General features: G+C 33.5%; 2 protein-coding genes and 1 pseudogene across 2 annotated transcripts; all 3 read left to right on the forward strand.

The window, feature by feature from the left end:
• Positions 1 to 4,354: 4,354 nt before the first annotated feature.
• On the forward strand, positions 4,355 to 7,623 carry LOC123923967 (R3H domain-containing protein 4-like). The gene is made up of 8 exons (XM_045976718.1): positions 4,355 to 4,440; positions 4,536 to 4,631; positions 4,711 to 4,781; positions 5,410 to 5,518; positions 5,991 to 6,073; positions 6,583 to 6,741; positions 6,907 to 7,008; positions 7,140 to 7,623. The coding sequence occupies exons 2-8, from the start codon at positions 4,568 to 4,570 to the stop codon at positions 7,290 to 7,292; spliced, it is 741 nt and encodes a 246-aa protein (XP_045832674.1). The 5' UTR covers positions 4,355 to 4,440; positions 4,536 to 4,567; the 3' UTR covers positions 7,293 to 7,623.
• Positions 7,624 to 9,385: 1,762 nt separating this feature from the next.
• On the forward strand, positions 9,386 to 12,021 carry LOC123923958 (uncharacterized isomerase BH0283-like). The gene is made up of 6 exons (XM_045976710.1): positions 9,386 to 9,699; positions 9,831 to 10,022; positions 10,422 to 10,733; positions 11,012 to 11,173; positions 11,375 to 11,458; positions 11,698 to 12,021. Exons 1-6 carry the CDS (start codon positions 9,670 to 9,672, stop codon positions 11,803 to 11,805), a joined length of 888 nt encoding a protein of 295 aa, XP_045832666.1. The 5' UTR covers positions 9,386 to 9,669; the 3' UTR covers positions 11,806 to 12,021.
• Positions 11,716 to 15,173, forward strand: LOC123923947 (annotated as a pseudogene).
• The last annotated feature ends 1,585 nt before the right edge of the window (positions 15,174 to 16,758 follow it).

Raw genomic sequence — 16,758 nt, forward strand, 5'->3', positions numbered from 1 at the left:
CAAAATATTGTCTGAAGATGATTCATTTGATTGTTTTTCAGGTTCCCTTATATTGAGAACTGGTTTTTGAAATATCTCCACTGTCTCGGTATGCTTCATTTGATTGTTTGGAAAATTTATATTTACTCCAAATTTATCCATGAAATGCATTACGCAAGCGTTGCACAACTCTAGCTTTTCATCTGGTCCATTACACCAAAGTGGAGATGCTGTTCAAATCATGGTAATACATAAAAAAATTATCAGATTTATATATTGGATTATCAATATCTCCTTCCTTTAATAATTGGATATTTAAGACAAAAAAAATATAGTTAATAAATGGTTAGAATAGTCAATATATAGTTTCATTTACTTTGAGGAGAGCATTGCTCATTTATAATTACTTAGAATAACAATATATAGTTTCGTTTTTATTTGAACAAAAGGTATCTTTTGTGTGTAACTGCATAGACTAATTAAGATATCGTTTGAACCAATTTTTTTTAGATGTAGAAGTTATTTTAACCATAAAGCTAAAAATAATAGTTTTAAAACTAAAATTAAAGTTGTTTGGTAAATCTTACTTTTTTAAAAAAAAATATTTATTATAATAGGGTTAAAAGATATGTTTGATAATATATTATAATTGTTTTTAAAATATAGAAGCTGTTTTTTTTTTTTTTCCTTACTAGAGCTTTTAAAAATTATTGTTTGGCTTAACTTCTTACTTCTAAGGAAGAAAAAAAACTAGTTCAAACCAATGTTTTAAGAACCGGACCGGACTGGGAACCGGACACAGCAGCAGTCCGGGCTACTGCTGAGAACCGGTAGTCTGCAGAACCGGGAAAAAACCGCTTGAAACCGGTACGAACCGTCCGGAACTGTTCGAACCGGTGAACCGGGGGCGGTTTGAAAAAACCGGCCGGTTCAGAATCTTTTGAAAATTTAAAAAAAAAAAAAAACTGTGTATTTAACGTGTTTTTTTTTTCCTGTGTGTAACCCTAATTTTTCTCTTTCCACTTTTCAGAGAGCGTGAAAACGGTGGAAGGAAAACCAACACCTATTTTCTTCTTCTTCTTCTTCGTGAAAACGTTGTTGTTGCTGCCTCCACTGGTAAGGATTGAGCACCTGCACTTTTTTTCTTCTTCTTCTTCGTTAATTGTTTCTTATATTAGATAGTGGAATGAAACAAATTTATCCTATTGTTATGTTTAGGTTTCTTAATTTGTTTCTTAATTTGTGGAATGAAAAACTAAGGTTTTGTTCAATTTTTATGGGTTTCATCTTTATATTATTTGCTTTAGGAAATATTGTTTCAACACATTGATAGATTGCAACAAGAATAATTTTTTTCAGAATCTTGTTTCAATTTTGAAAAGGGTTTTTTTTTTCTTATATTACAGTGAAAAAAAAAACGTTAAATACAGTAGTTTTTTTTTTCCTTATATTTCAAAAGATTTTTTTTTATATTACAGTAGTTTCTAATTTGTGCTTTGTTTGTTTTAGGTTTTTAAAGTTTCTATTTTGTTAGTTTGTTTATCACCTGTGAAGTAGAATAATTATTATGAACCAATTTTGTTAATTTGTCAATTTATGTCTAAGTATTTGTTATTCTGTTACTGATAATTTGTTTATTAGCTACCAGATACGAAAATTATATGAACGGTTCATATAAACGGTTCAATAGCGGTTGAACCGGTCTAACCGATTGAACCATGAACCAGTGACCACACCTGGTCGACCTCCGGTCCGGTTCTTAAAACATTGGTTCAAACGGTACCTAATACCCTCGAGGTAACTGGAATCATTTAAGGGGCTGACCTCTCCCAATAAATGTTTCTCCATACGCACCCGCCAGAGATCAAACTTAGGACCAAATGGTTAAGGGACCCAAGTATCTACCACTTATATCACACTATGTTGGTTACCAATATTATATTATTCAAGGAAAGAATTATATTTTAAAAGTCTCATAAATGTAGCTCAAATGGTAGCTACCATGGATATTATTGGAGTGGCCGGAGTTTGAAACTTGGATTCCACGTTTCGTCACATTTAAATGTGTCAGTCTTGCCATTAGGCTACTCGACAAAAAAATTATCGTTTAAAAAAAATCATTAATGAATTATTATGTAATTTTTTAAAAGAATAAATTAGAGTATAAATACATCACTATGATAAGATTGAGATCCCATATATGTTTGCACTCAAAACTTAGAGCTATCATTCACAATTTCTTAATAAATAATAAAAATAGAGGAAAACAAATTCAAGAAAGGGGGAAACAGTGGAATCCATTGAGAATAAATATTATTTTATATTTGGTCAAAAAACATTAATTGAAATGGGGGTGGATTATAGCTACAAGGGATAGACTCTCTCATAAAGTGGTGAACTATAAGATTTGAGTTCATGCTGAGAGATGTACGCCTATTAAGTGTCCAAACCCGTCAAAATCGAACCTCAAATTTGGGTCGAAATGGTCCTTCTTTGTTCACCCGTGGTTTGGGCGGGGTGGAGGTTTTGGACCCATACCGATCTAATCCGACCCGTTGTCCACCCCTAAGCATAACCAAATTGGACCTTTTAATGAACTTGTATTAACTTTTTAGCCTTAGTTGATAGACTTTGTTTAAAATCTCTAATTCTATAAGATTTGTGCTATAACAATGCTGAGAAAGGGGGATTTTGAGTTTTTGGATTTTCGAGGGTGGGTTTTTTAGAAACAGGATGAGGAAAAATGGGAAGGGGATCCAAATTTACTATCGTCAATTATTGACGTAGTTTCACGTTGTAGTCAATCCTGACAATTGATTTGAAATCAAACGGTTCAGATTTAAAATACAGTTTTATTAAGCAAAATGATGTCAATTGCCGATCAAAGATTAGATGATCGAGATCAGTAAGAGCCCCCTGCTGTAACTGCAGGCAATTTGATTTCGGGACGGGGGTTCATGTGTGTATATGTTACCAGTTCAAACCCTATCATTCAAATTTGTTTTTAAAGTATTTGAACCCTAGAGTTTGTGCGTGTGTTGTGTTAAAAATGTTTTATAGCGGATGAGACAAGTTTAAAGTAAAAAATGTCTTTATTTTATCAATGTTGGAATTATATAATTCGAAACATGTTTAAGACTTTAAGTTCTACGACTCAAGTAGGACGTTTTTGAAATTTCTCATAATGATCAAGGGGCAAAAAAAAAAAAAACTTCTCTGCGAGACTCCCCCTAGCCTGAAAAGACTTTTTTACCCAGGCAAACTAATTTCGAAAAATACATTCCAAAATTTTTAGCATGGGCCAGAAGTCTTTTTAAGGGGAAGAAATGAGTAAGGAGATTTACTTTTGGCACCCTACTGATTCTGGGGCGCACCTACGAAAATTAACAAAATACCCCGGTCCACTACTTAAGTAACAGATTCTATGTAGGAGGGTGTTTTTCTCTCAAAAATCTCATTTTTATAACTTCCACTACTTAAGTAGCGGATTATAATGAGAAATTTTCATGTTAAGAGGTGTTTTTTTTCTTCTCAAATTTCACATTTTTATAACGTATGATACTTAAGTAGAGGAATATGTCCGCTATTTAAGTAGGGATGGCAACGGGCGCCCATGGGTGCGGGTTTGACACTTACTAAATCCACACTCGAAATCATCACTCAAACCCAAACTCAAAGGCTGTTCGGGTGGCAAAACAACACCCACACCCACCATTGAGTTCGGGTTTTTTTCACCCAAACCCAAACCCGCAGCACATTTGAAAATAATTTGCAAATTTAAGAAATTAAATTTCAACATAGACTTTGAATTAAATTACAATTAAAATTAAGGTCTTCCAAGGAAATTCAAACATAAACTTTCAAGAAATTACAACATAGACTTTCAAGAAATTAAATTACAACTAAAATTTAAGATCTTCCAAGAAAATTGAGGGAGGCTATGGGGGTAATTTGGTAATTATAAAATATTTCGGTTGGGTGTATGGGTTTCGGGTGTGAGTTTGACTGATACCAAACCCACACCCATATTATCGGGTGTCACCCGAACCCAAACCCAAACCCAGTCAAATCGGATTTCGCCCGTTGACTTGGGTTTAGGTTCGGGTGGGTCTCTCGGGTTTCGGTTTTTTTGCCATCCCTATATTTAATTAGAGAACTAGTAAAAATCTTGGTAGGGTGTTTTTTCCCCAAAATTTCTCATTTTTATAACTTCTGCTACTTAAGTGGAGAAAGGATAAAAAGTGAAATGCGTAGGGCGCGGGGTGGCAAAAGTAAAAGAGTCTTTGGGGTGGGGGTGTAGAGATTTCTTCAAAAGAAGTGTTATTGAAAAACGGCGATGTGTAATAGACCCGGTCCACTACTTGCATCCGAAGAAGAGAAGAAAAGACCGTCATCATGAAAGGGCATAACCAAAAATACCCTAACCACACGAATATTCTTCTTCTCTCCGACACAAATAAGGTAAAAAAAAACACCTCTAGTTATTATCTTGAGCTCTCTCTTTCTCTCTCTCTCTTTTACATTCGTGTGTTTTGTTTTGTTCCTCTCATTCACAGATCTACACTCTTCTTCTTCAATCATCATCATCATGGTTCTTCAGCACAGAGATCTCGACCTTCTCCTTTCTTCCCATTTAATCGACCATCCCAGAGGTATTATTTAATTATCTTCATTTAATCAATTTGCATATGCAGAAGATTCATCTTTTTTCTTTTTATTTATTTATTTCAGGAGATGGTGCCAAATCTCATTCGATTTCAATTGAAAAAAAGATTGAGTTCCTTGAAAGCTTCACTGGAAAGGTGTGTATTCGTTTTACAATAATACTTATTACTAATTGGTTATTAGCTCCATGAGAAATCTGTTGTTGCTTTCATTCATTTTTATATAGTTTTAATTCCTTTCATGTTATTTAATTATTTTCCTATTCAAATTCCTTTATCTAATCAACTCAATTAATTCTTCAAAGTATTTCTGACCAGAATTTGTTCTCTGTATGTCATTCTTGTATCTTAAAATGGAGGATAAAGGAACCATTTTTAATTGTTTTCTGTTAATTCATTGATGCATGCGTGGATCTAACTTCCTTTAAAGAAATTTGGTTGCCCTACCCAAGAGCACTTAAATGAGCTGGCACGTGACTTTTCTAGCTCAACTAAGGTCGTTGGTTCGATCCCTGACTTGGGCATACAACAGCGTTAACACTATTAGGGATAGTTTTCCGCCCATTTGGGATTAGTCTCTGGAGTTGCGCACTTATTGTATTGTATATTATTGCTTTGCTAATGTTTTATTTCAGTTTCATAAACGTGATTGTATTCTATGAATTCCTAAGTTTACTTATTCTGAGTGATAGTGTGATACCATTCACAGATAATGACTTATCTGATTCCATATTTGGTTTTGAATTACTAAAATTAACTTTTTCAGGTCACAAATCGAAGATCTCGTAGGTGGTTAAATGACCGCCTCTTGATGGAACTAGTGCCGCGTTTAAATGCAGAGGAAATTAGAGGCTTGTTTGCTCCACCACCTTGGGGTAATTATCCAACTTGTCTGTGTGTTATTCTTGGAATTCATGACATTTATAACGATGCCTTTTATTCTTTCCTTTTGGCCGAGACTACCGTTTGCACGAGTGCTTATTTACAGTTTCATTGTTTTCTTCTCTGTGTGGATGCTTTGTTACCGTTTAATACTTTAAGTGCATTGGAATGAACAGCAATGCATCCAATTTTACATCAAATATGCAGGACATTGTGAAAGTGAACCAGCTTCAAACTCTAAATGATGTTATTGTAATTCTATAGTCACTTTTTATTCTATGCTTTCTTTCCTTTATTTCATAGTGTAAAATGGTTGCAATGAGGTTTGAACCTATGGCCTCATTTAAACTACCTAAGCCCTTGCCATTAGCCCATTCCAAATGGCTTCATTTTTTTCTTTCTTTTTTCTATGGATTGGCAAGTATTCCCCTTTTTATGATGATAACGATTGGGTTCATAAAACAGGTGATGAAGTTCCACCTTCAACATTTTCCATGACTAATGTGGAGGAGTGGGACAGATTCAGGAATATAGACATGGACAAAGAGGTTATATTTCCTTCTCCCTTTTGCAGATCCTGGCTTCAAATTTTTCTACTGTTTAAGAAAGCTATCTGGTGCACAGCACTTGTAATTGGATTCAAATGTTCAATATACACCGGTTTTATTAATATTGGCTTTTGAATTAGCAGAGCAATCTTTAGTTATATCTTCAAAATTGCTTTCGTTTCTTTAGCAGTTATTTATGATGAAATGGGTCATGATGTTATTTAGGGCGTGACATGTGTTTATATTATTATTGTGCTTGAGAGCTTGTTAGTGTAATCATGATTTGTGTGACATTTACATGTGTTGTGGTTTGTATGGATTTCATGTTCATATGAAGCTATGTGTACATGAATGTGGGATGAAATTAGTTTAGATCAAGATGAAAGTATAATCTCTATGCTGTTTACTAACATGCTTGTTGTCATACGAAATTACATTTTGAGTATATTTTCATGTGATGCGGTGTGGTCACAACTGACAAATATCTATATGTTTCATCTGTTTGGTAGGTTAATATTATTCATGCCTTTGAAAAATCTTTAGAAAAGAAGGAAGGTCGCATTGATGCTGACAAGATGGAAGTGTTGAATGGTTGGCGTAGAGTTGGTTGTAGAACAAGAGATGCACTTCGCCGCAGCTCTCTTTTTGAACTCGTCGAGGGTTATGAGGTATATGTCTGATTATACCTAATAATAAAATACTATGCTTCTCTGTCCTGTTGCACTGGAAACAGGTTAAATGCTAAACTATTCAGTGTTTGCTGTATTTTTCCATTTTCTGTAGTTTAGAATGCGTTTCTTGGCATTAATGTGGAATCTTCATTTTCTCCTTAGGAATGTCTACGGGCCTTCATAACTGAAAGCACAGATGGAGATGTTCTTGAGCTAAAAATTAAGGATCCTTTTCATAGATTGTTGCTGCATGGAGTTTGCGAGGTAATATCAGATTATTCAGATACCAAACATTGGAAAACATTTTCCATCAAACAATCTTTCCAAACTATTGTTACTCTACTTCGTCTACCTGAGTATATAATGTTAGTTTTGTTGCAATGTTTTGTAAACAGTTCTACAATCTGGCATCAGACACGGTGTCGGATTTGAATGGCACTGAGGCGTCGAAGTTAACCAAGATACAGAAAAAGAAAAAGGGTTCTCCTGAGCTCCCAAAGATCACTCTGTCTCATTTCCTGAGAATGTCGAAGGACGGAAGTTGGTAGTTTGTTGGGGCAGCAGAAGTGTTGTCCATTGTCCATACAATAAATCCCCTGCCTATGTATACCAGGGATGAACAATGTTCAAAATGTAGTTTATTTTATTTAAAAAATTTCACTGTAAATTAGTTCTACAACCTGTATTTTTAATTGGTTGATACCATCAGTCAACAATAAATTGTTGATCGTTGGTTTGTTGTAGCTTATGAAATAAGATTTTAATAATTATCACAAGTTTCGGTTATCAGATATGTGTATCTATCTGCATGATGCATATCAGCATATCTATTTATTTTTTTAAAAGTAAAATACAATATTTAAATTATCATCTCGAAAACGGTGGGAGATGGGGTGGACACTTTTTTCTGGACTGATCCGTGGCTAGGTGGGATTCCCTTATGTGCGCGTTTTAGTTGATTATATGATTTGGTGGTCAATAAGTCGAGTACGGTGACAGAGATGTTCTCTTTATGGTGGACTGAAGGCGGTGGCGCGTGGCGGAGACGGCTGTGGGCGTGGGAGGTGGATTTGTCAAGAGTGTGGGACTTTACTTCATGATATTGTTTTGCAGACTCATTCTTCAGATACGTGACAATGGCAGCTTGATCTCGTTGGGGTTATTTTGTTCGTGGTGTTTACCGGCTTTTAACTTCACAGGAGTCAGTTACCTTGGATGCAACATATGATTATGATTTAATTTGGCACAACCACAACCACCTTCTCTTGAAGGTTTCTATTATTTGCGTGGAGACTCTTTCGAGACAGGTTGCCAACAAAAGTAAATTTGGTGACCCACGACATTATCGCTCCCAATGTTCACTATTGTGTGTTCGGATATTATTCAATAATTCGGATAAGTCCATATCTCAACTATTGGATAAGGTTCAACTTTATTCCCTTTGGTGGATGTAGGCAAAGAATGTTAATTTTATTGGATCCGGATTTGTTACAATAATAAAATCACACAGTTTCATGCAGTTTCAATCTCAGTCATTGCTTCTTGATCGGACGGATTTGATCAAATCAGCTATAAAATCCATCAAAATAATCACAACCATACATAACAGATCGGACGGTCCACAATCAAAACTGCGTGAAAAATTTGTAGAATATTACAGGAAATCTGCTTCCATTTTACTTTAGGCTATCATAATTGGTTATGGAGCCCGTTTACTTGTTTGAAGTTGAACATTGACTAACCTGATTTTTTTTTCTTTCTCAATTGACGTATTGTAAACTATAGTGGCCTCTTTGGTACGTCTTGTGCTAAAGAGTCTATTTTATTAGTGTTAATATATTTTATTTTTACTATTGTGCAAAGATTCAAAATAATTAAATTAAAAAAAATAAATTATTATCTTTAAAGGAACCGTAGCGTAAGAGATTTTTTTAGCAATTTTTTGACCGTGCTACAAAATTGACTAAATGAAGATGGACTAAGGCGGTGTAATGGTGTTTCGTTTGCTTGAGAAAATGTTTTCATTTGAACTTTTTTTACTAAACTTTCTAAATACTATTTTATTTAACAAAAAAATTAGGTGAATTAAGCCCAAAAAGCTCACTAGGATTATGACATGTCATGCACATGCTTAAACACTCAGAAGAGAAAACTGATTGAAATACTTTCATATTAAATAAATATTGTTTATTAGTTATAGAATTCCTTTTTATCACGTCATGTTGGAGGCAGAAAATTGTCTCATAAGGTAATAATAATAATAATAATGAATAATGAAGTTTGAAAATTCTGCTTACAAAAGAAAACCAATGATGTTTGAAAATGATTTAGAGCTCTAATAACTAATAATAAAGTAATAATATTATTATGTAGTATTATTTTGAACCAAGTGATAAGAGATTTGAATTTAAATGAGTAAAATATTATGACTTCTTTACAAAAAAATAATAATTATGAGTATATAAAAAATTCAGCTAAAATGTTGTTCATAGTATATTTTTAAGTAGATATTCGTTCGTTACCATGAAGAGATAATGTGATATCCGTTCGCCACAATAAAAAATAATGTGGTTGCTATGCACATAGTGGAATGAAATGAATTATAAGAGATATACGAAGAGAAAAAGAAATTGTTATGTTCAATTGCAGATATGTTTGTAGAAATCGATGCGTAAGAGTTGATGATTGTTATTCTTTTATGATTTGAGTATAATGCATTTTCTCTTTTAAGTTGTAACATTGATGAAATACTTTTAAATAAGATATTAGACACTGCAGTTAAAACTTGCACTTCGTTTTTACCATTATTAACTTACTATAAAAGTGTTGGAGGCTTTGACCATAGTACCATACTCATTCATTCCATAAAGGTATTTATCATCTGACCAGTGCCAAAACCAACACCTGTTCACTCACATATCATCAATGGCAAAGAAGCCTGTGAAATACTACGTGGTATGTAACTAACTAACTATGTATTTTTTTTGACAGATTGAATGTTAATATGTTATAACTATATATGTTGTTATTATTTTGAAAAACTAGTTGTGTTATTTTTGAATCTGAGTGATGAGATATATACACAGGTGGATGCTTTCACCGATTCAGCGTTCAAAGGAAATCCAGCAGCTGTGTGTTTATTAGAAGAAGAGAAGGATAATCAATGGTTACAATCAGTAGCTGCTGAATTCAATATCTCTGAAACCTGTTATCTCACTCCTATTCATGGAACCTCAGTTCCTCGTTTTGGTCTCAGATGGTTTACTCCTGCTGCTGAGGTAAATATATAACTGAGAATTAAATTGACAGATTTCGTTTTGGTCTCAGATTACACATAGAGATAATACTCTCTCATGTCTTTGTTATAAGAAAATTTTTACTTTTAAAGTTCATTGAATAATTAATATATCTGGTCTACAAAAACACGAGAGAGTAAACCAAGACATTAGACTCAAGTGATTAATGAGCCGGGAGAACCTGAGTTCGATTCCTGGTGGGAACAATTTTTGGCAGGATTTACTTACCTCACTGCTGAACTCTGGGTTACAGGGGCCTTTCCCCTAAGAACCAGAGAGTTAATACTGGAAAAAAGAAAAAGAAAAAGAGAGTAATAATTTAGAGATTAAATACACTATTTATATCATCATTGACATTATATGGATCCTATTATAATACAGGTTAAACTTTGTGGTCATGCTACATTAGCAGCTTCACACACACTTTTCTCATCTGGTTTGGTGGACAAGAATGTTATTGAATTTGTGACACTATCCGGACTTTTAACTACTAAAAGGATCTCAACAATCAATGGTACCAGTGTGCCGAATTTGCAGAATGGCGAAGCTAAGGATGGATTTTATATTGAATTGGATTTTCCTGCTGATCCTATTGCAGAATTCAACTCTAATGACACTTCACTTATTTCTAAGGCATTGAATGGTGCTTCTATAATTGATATAAAGAGAACTGCAATTGCAGATAATTTACTTGTAAATCTTTAATCTTTTCTCTTCCATTTTTATTACTATTAACATGCTTGTTGGTCTGTTTTTCTATTCTATTTCGATATGTTTATATATTAGTGTTAATTTGATTGCATAATGCTTGCTTAAATTTAATGATATCTTAGTTTTTGTTATGTCATATCCTTGTGATTCTGTTGAAGATCATAGTCTTAACATTGTTATTTCATATCTGCCAAATAGCACCTGTTTGTTTTGTGCAATTTGTGCACATCCAACATTATTAATCTTATTATTTCAACTAGGTTGTTGTCAAATCTGGAAAACATGTCGCAGAAGTACAGCCACAATTTGATGCAATTGTTAAATGTCCTGGAATGGGGATAATTGTTACAGGGAGTGCTCCTCCAGAGTCTGGATTTGACTTCTACAGTCGATATTTCTGTCCAAAATTTGGAATCAACGAGGTATGTGGCGAAGAACTAGTACTAGAATGTTCCTCAAGTTGCAATGACAATGTCTCTTTCATTATGCATAGAACTAACAATTTTTAAACTGCGCATATTCACTTAAAATGCTGGTTGTGAGTATATCCTTTGTTAAACTCTATTGGAAGAAAATGAAGAAATGGGATAATGTTGTTAATAACTAGTAGCATTTGCTTTCAGGATCCTGTTTGTGGGAGTGCACATTGTGGCTTGGCACCCTATTGGAGCAAGAAGCTCGGAAAGTCTGATTTAAAGGCTTACCAGGTAGTACTATACTCTATGTTTCTGTGTCAAGTGTGAGTATGTGACCGTTGAACAACATATGAATGAAAGGACCCATAAACCTAATCCGGTAAGATTTGAAGTGAAAACGTGGTGTCCAGATCACTTATGTGGTTGATTTTTGTCCAATGTAATGACCCGAGGTTCTTTAAGCTCACCTTCCCATCATTGGGATTATCTTTGTTATTGTTTTACTAACCATGTAGATGACATATGTGCAGGCATCAGCTAGAGGAGGAGTTCTCAATCTTCATATTGACGAACAGAAACAAAGAGTGTTTTTGCGCGGGAAGGCTATTACAGTGATGGAAGGCTGTGTTCTGGTCTAATCACTTGGACCAACACATTACACATGTAATAAATATATCATACGACAAAGTTGTAGTTGGAGCACTTAATTGTTATCAACTTATCATATATTTCTTTTAATAGAACTGTTGTGATGCTTTACCACATAACAAGAATATTGTACTTGATGCACACAAACTTTGGTGTGCACAATAGTGAAATTTATTTGAATAAATTGGTGTGGTGGTTACTTTTTAGCAGCATGACAAAGAGGAGGATTTGTTTAGGGTTCTATTGGAACTCTTACATAACAATGTAATAATTAATAGACCTAAAGTTAGGTTGATAAATCCTCTCAAATTGGATTTTGATACCTGAATTCCGATTATAAATCAATACTTTATAAATCAAATTGTCCTAAACCTTTTTTATCATTTGCATGAGAATTGTCTCATGGTACTTATAAATACTCATAAGTCATAGACTATAGATAGACACATGAGATAGTCTTCCACTTTAACAATTGTTAATATTATTAATACATCTTAATTATAGTCATAAAAAATATTATTTTTTAAAAAAATATGTATGTAGGCTTTGACCATATAAACTCATACATACTCATTCATTCCATAGGTGCTTTGACCAGTGCTAAAATCAACACATTTTCACATATCATCAATCAATGGCAAAGAAACCTGTGAAATATTACGTGGTATGTAACTAACTACCTATGTTTTTTTGTTTGATCAATGTTTATAACTGTATTGTTGTTATTGTGAAAATATAGTTTGTGGTGTTTGTGAATCTGATTGATGAGATGCACAGGTTGATGCTTTCACTGATTCAGCATTCAAAGGAAATCCAGCAGCAGTGTGCTTATTAGAAGAAGAAGAGAAGGATAATCAATGGTTGCAATCAGCTGCTGCTGAATTCAATATGCCTATGACTGCTTATTTAACTCCCATTCATGGAACCTTATTCCTCGTTTTGGTGTTAGATATTTTACTCCTTCTAGTACCGAGGTATATATTTAAGAACTAAATCGACGGATTTCATATATATTAAGAATTATTTTTAGAATATTTTTAATACCGTCAAAAAGAAGTGTTTTTAATATTCATATAGGTTTGAATGAAATGCATTGAGTTTGTTTTTTTAAAAAAAATATTCATATAGCTTAAGATTTTTTTAACAAACATATAGCTTAAGATTTAAATCTTTTTATTTTGCATGATGTATCTATTGAATTTATGAGCCAAACTGCATATAACATTTTTTTTTACTATATGTTTTTGTTTTAAAAGAAAAAAAAGTAAAACTTATTCATTGAACATAAAGAAGAAAAAAACAGACACTAGGGAAAATGGAAAACAAAATACAAAAAATATGCCAATAGAACTAAGATCTATGTTGTTCCAATGAGTATATCTCAATTGATAGATACATCATATTATATATATATATATATAGGGGCCGGAGTTAGAATAAAATATTTTTCACATTTGTAGAGGTGAATTTCTAGTCACCGTACTACTTAAAAAAAAATTAAAAAATCATGCTAAACAAATTTAAGAACACCCCTAATCTGGATATTCTATTGGTATGCTTTTAGGGAATGTTTGTGATTTAGATGTAACCACAATAAATTCATTTTTAGAACCAATATTAAATATACTATTTATACCATTTTTTTTTACGCAATTATTTATACCATTAGTGACATTATCTTGTCCTATTACAATATTACAGGTTAATCTTTGTGGGCATGCTACATTAGCAGCTGCACACATACTTTTCTCATCTGGTTTGGTGGACAAGAATGTTATTGAATTTGTGACGCTATCCGGACTTTTAACTGCTAAAAAAGTCCCTTCGATCAATGTCACCAGTGCACCAAATTTGCAGAATGGTGAAGCTAAGGATGAATTCTATATTGAATTGGATTTTCCTGCTGATCCTATTGCAGAATTCAACTCTAATGACACTTCTCTTATTTCTGAGGCATTGAATGGTGCTTCCATAGTTGATATAAAGAGGACTCAAATTGCAGATGATATATTTGTAATTCCTTAATCTTCTCTCTTAAATATTTATCAATGTTATTTAGAATAAACATGAATTAATTAAAATCTCGACGGGAATTGGTCAATTGAACTAGGAACCAACTAGTTTTCTGGTTGAGTTTGATTCAGATTACATTGCAGCCTAGTTGAACTTGTGTTCAAACGCGGTTAGTTCAACGGTTCTATTTTTTACAATTTATTTATTTTGTAACCAACTTGAATATTATTTCTCCTAGGTTGTTGTCACATCTGGAGAAAATGTCACAGAAGTACAGCCACAACTTGATGCAATTTCTAAATTACCTGGAAGGGGAGTAACTGTCACAGGGATTGCTCCTCCAGAGTCCGGATTTGATTTCTATAGTCGATTCTTCGCCCCAAAATATGGAATCAATGAGGTAAGTGGTTGAAAACTATGAATATAATGTTCCTTTAATTGCATTACTATTGAATCCTGATATTTGCTTTCAGGATCCTGTTTGTGGGACTGCACATTGTGGCTTGGCATCATACTGGAGCAAGAAGCTGGGAAAGTGTGATTTAAATGCTTATCAGGTACTCTTACTGTCCCACAATAAGTTTCACACTTGCTTATTTCACACGGATTAAAGAAACATCATAAATAAAGCGAAAGATAAGGATTTACAAAGTGATTCACATGGTAATAATTGTTTAGAAACTCGGTATCCAGTCTAAAGACCGGCTAATCTAAAAACCAATCCCTCTGTTCACCAGCAGAGGGATCCAACTGAAATCAGCGCAAAACTTTGTACATATATAGTAATAACTAGAGGATACAATTAAAATAATAATAATATTTCATTGGAAATTGAATGTGACACTCATTTTAGCATACATCTTTTTGAAAATGTGTCTCGAGGGCCGGCCCAAGCCCTAGCTTTAGGCCTCACATTATGTTAGGCCGGCCATGTGTGTCGCTTATCGTGGGACAGATGAAGTACTATACTATACTATCATTTCCCTAATTGGGGTTATCATTGTCATCATTGTTAATCTAATTTTTAGATTATGTGCAGGCATCAGCTAGAGGGGGAATTCTCAATCTTCGTGTTGATGAACAGAAAGAAAGTGTGTTTTTCCGTGGGAAGGCTGTTATAGTTATGGAAGGCTGTGTTCTGGTATAACTTTGTTATTAGCATTGCATTGAAATAGTAGCTCACTTCAATTGCACCAAGTATATGCAATAATAAATATTTATATGATATGAGAAAATTTGTAATTGGAGACCACCAAGGAAACAATTTGGTATCTGATGTACACAAAATTAGGTGTGCAATGTATTAGGATTTATTAAATTGAATAAATTGGTCTAGTGGTTACTACTTTTTAGCAGGCATCACCTATTGAAGTAGTTGTTTGTTCATATTTCATGCTATTGGAAAAAAAGAATATTATTGATGTCTTGAAAGGTTGTTAGTGTCTTAAATGGATGTGTTATGCGACGCAAAACAAATAGTTGATATAATGTAGTTATATACATATATAATTATGAAGCTACTATACGGGACACGATACGACATCGATATGGGAAAATTTTCAAAATTCTCGATACGATACGGCCGCGATATGTTATTTGAAAATTAAAATTATATATATATATAACTAAAATCAGTAATGATAAAAAATTAACATTCAAATTACATGCTAAAATTGACATTGACGATGCATTAGAAAGATGGAGAAGGGCATCGATTTATGAAGGGGATCTTGAATGTTCATCTGTAATGGTTTATATGAATTAGAAAGGGTGCTAGGAAGGTGTTCTCGTTGAAAAACAGATTGCGCTTGATTAAAGGATGACAACGAGCGTCCATGAGTGCGGGTTTGACACTTATCAAACCCACACCCGAAATCATCACCCAAACCCAAAGACTGTTCGGGTGGCAAAACAACATCCACGCTCACATCCATTGGGTTCGGGTTTTTTCCACCCAAACCCAAACTCACAACACATCTAAAAATAATTTGCAAATTTAAGAAATTAAATTCCAACATAGACTTTGAATTAAATTACAACTAAAATTAAGGTCTTTCAAAGAAATTCAAACATAGACTTTCAAGAAATTACAACATATACTTTCAAGAAATTAAATTACAACTAAAATTTAAAGTCTTCCAAGGAAATTGAGGGACACTATGTGGGTAATTAGGTAATTATAAAATATTTCGTGTGGGTGTATGAGTTTCGGGTGTGGGTTTGACTGATACCAAACCCACATCCATATTATTGGGTGTCACCCGAACCCAAACTCAAACCCAGTCAAATCGGGTTTCGGCCGTTGACTTGAGTTTGGGTTCGGGTGGGTCTCTCGGGTTTGAGTTTTTTTGCCATCCTTAGGAAAGGGAACCATGAAAAGTGAAAACTGCAAAACTTCAAGCTGTTTAGTTATATGAGATGATGTGGTTAAAATAGTACAGGTGTCACTTTTTGATTTGAAAACAGTAAAAACAGAATCTAAACTATGTGTAAGATTTGTCAAAAATAAATAAATATCTAGTACCCAAAGACAAACATCATTCTCTAACATTCAATACTTAAGAAAAAACGCAAATTGTATCAGTCTCATTTCCTACGTTTTCATCATCAAAGAACATTAATTGTCCGATAATTTTTCGATACGTGTATCGGAGAAGTATTCGACACGTATCGGTTATATTTTTTTTAAAAAATAATATTATTTTCCGATACGTGTATCGAAAAGTATCAGACAAGTATCAATATCGAGTACGTATCGGACACAATATTTCATCATTTTTAAAGTATCGGAGCTTGCATAAAATGTAAGAGTAATACTTATTGCTACTAGATACTAAAGCCACGATCATATTACCAACTAACCACCCGTGATTTCAGTCTAACAACAGGATATATAATTTTTTCTTTATTAAAAAAAGAAGAAACTCATC

The sequence above is a fragment of the Trifolium pratense genome, linkage group LG1, assembly GCF_020283565.1.
Source record: "Trifolium pratense cultivar HEN17-A07 linkage group LG1, ARS_RC_1.1, whole genome shotgun sequence".
NCBI classification, from domain to species: Eukaryota; Viridiplantae; Streptophyta; class Magnoliopsida; order Fabales; family Fabaceae; genus Trifolium; species Trifolium pratense.

What these genes read in the sequence shown, in the direction of transcription:
- LOC123923967 (XM_045976718.1), top strand. Translation starts at nt 4,568, where the DNA reads ATGGTTCTTCAGCACAGAGATCTCGACCTTCTCCTTTCTTCCCATTTA. An exon ending in TTGAAAGCTTCACTGGAAAG is followed by an intron (nt 4,782 to 5,409) that starts GTGTGTATTCGT and finishes TAACTTTTTCAG; the next exon opens with GTCACAAATCGAAGATCTCG. An exon ending in GTTTGCTCCACCACCTTGGG is followed by an intron (nt 5,519 to 5,990) that starts GTAATTATCCAA and finishes TTCATAAAACAG; the next exon opens with GTGATGAAGTTCCACCTTCA.
- LOC123923958 (XM_045976710.1), top strand. Translation starts at nt 9,670, where the DNA reads ATGGCAAAGAAGCCTGTGAAATACTACGTG. An exon ending in GGTTTACTCCTGCTGCTGAG is followed by an intron (nt 10,023 to 10,421) that starts GTAAATATATAA and finishes ATTATAATACAG; the next exon opens with GTTAAACTTTGTGGTCATGC. An exon ending in CAAAATTTGGAATCAACGAG is followed by an intron (nt 11,174 to 11,374) that starts GTATGTGGCGAA and finishes ATTTGCTTTCAG; the next exon opens with GATCCTGTTTGTGGGAGTGC.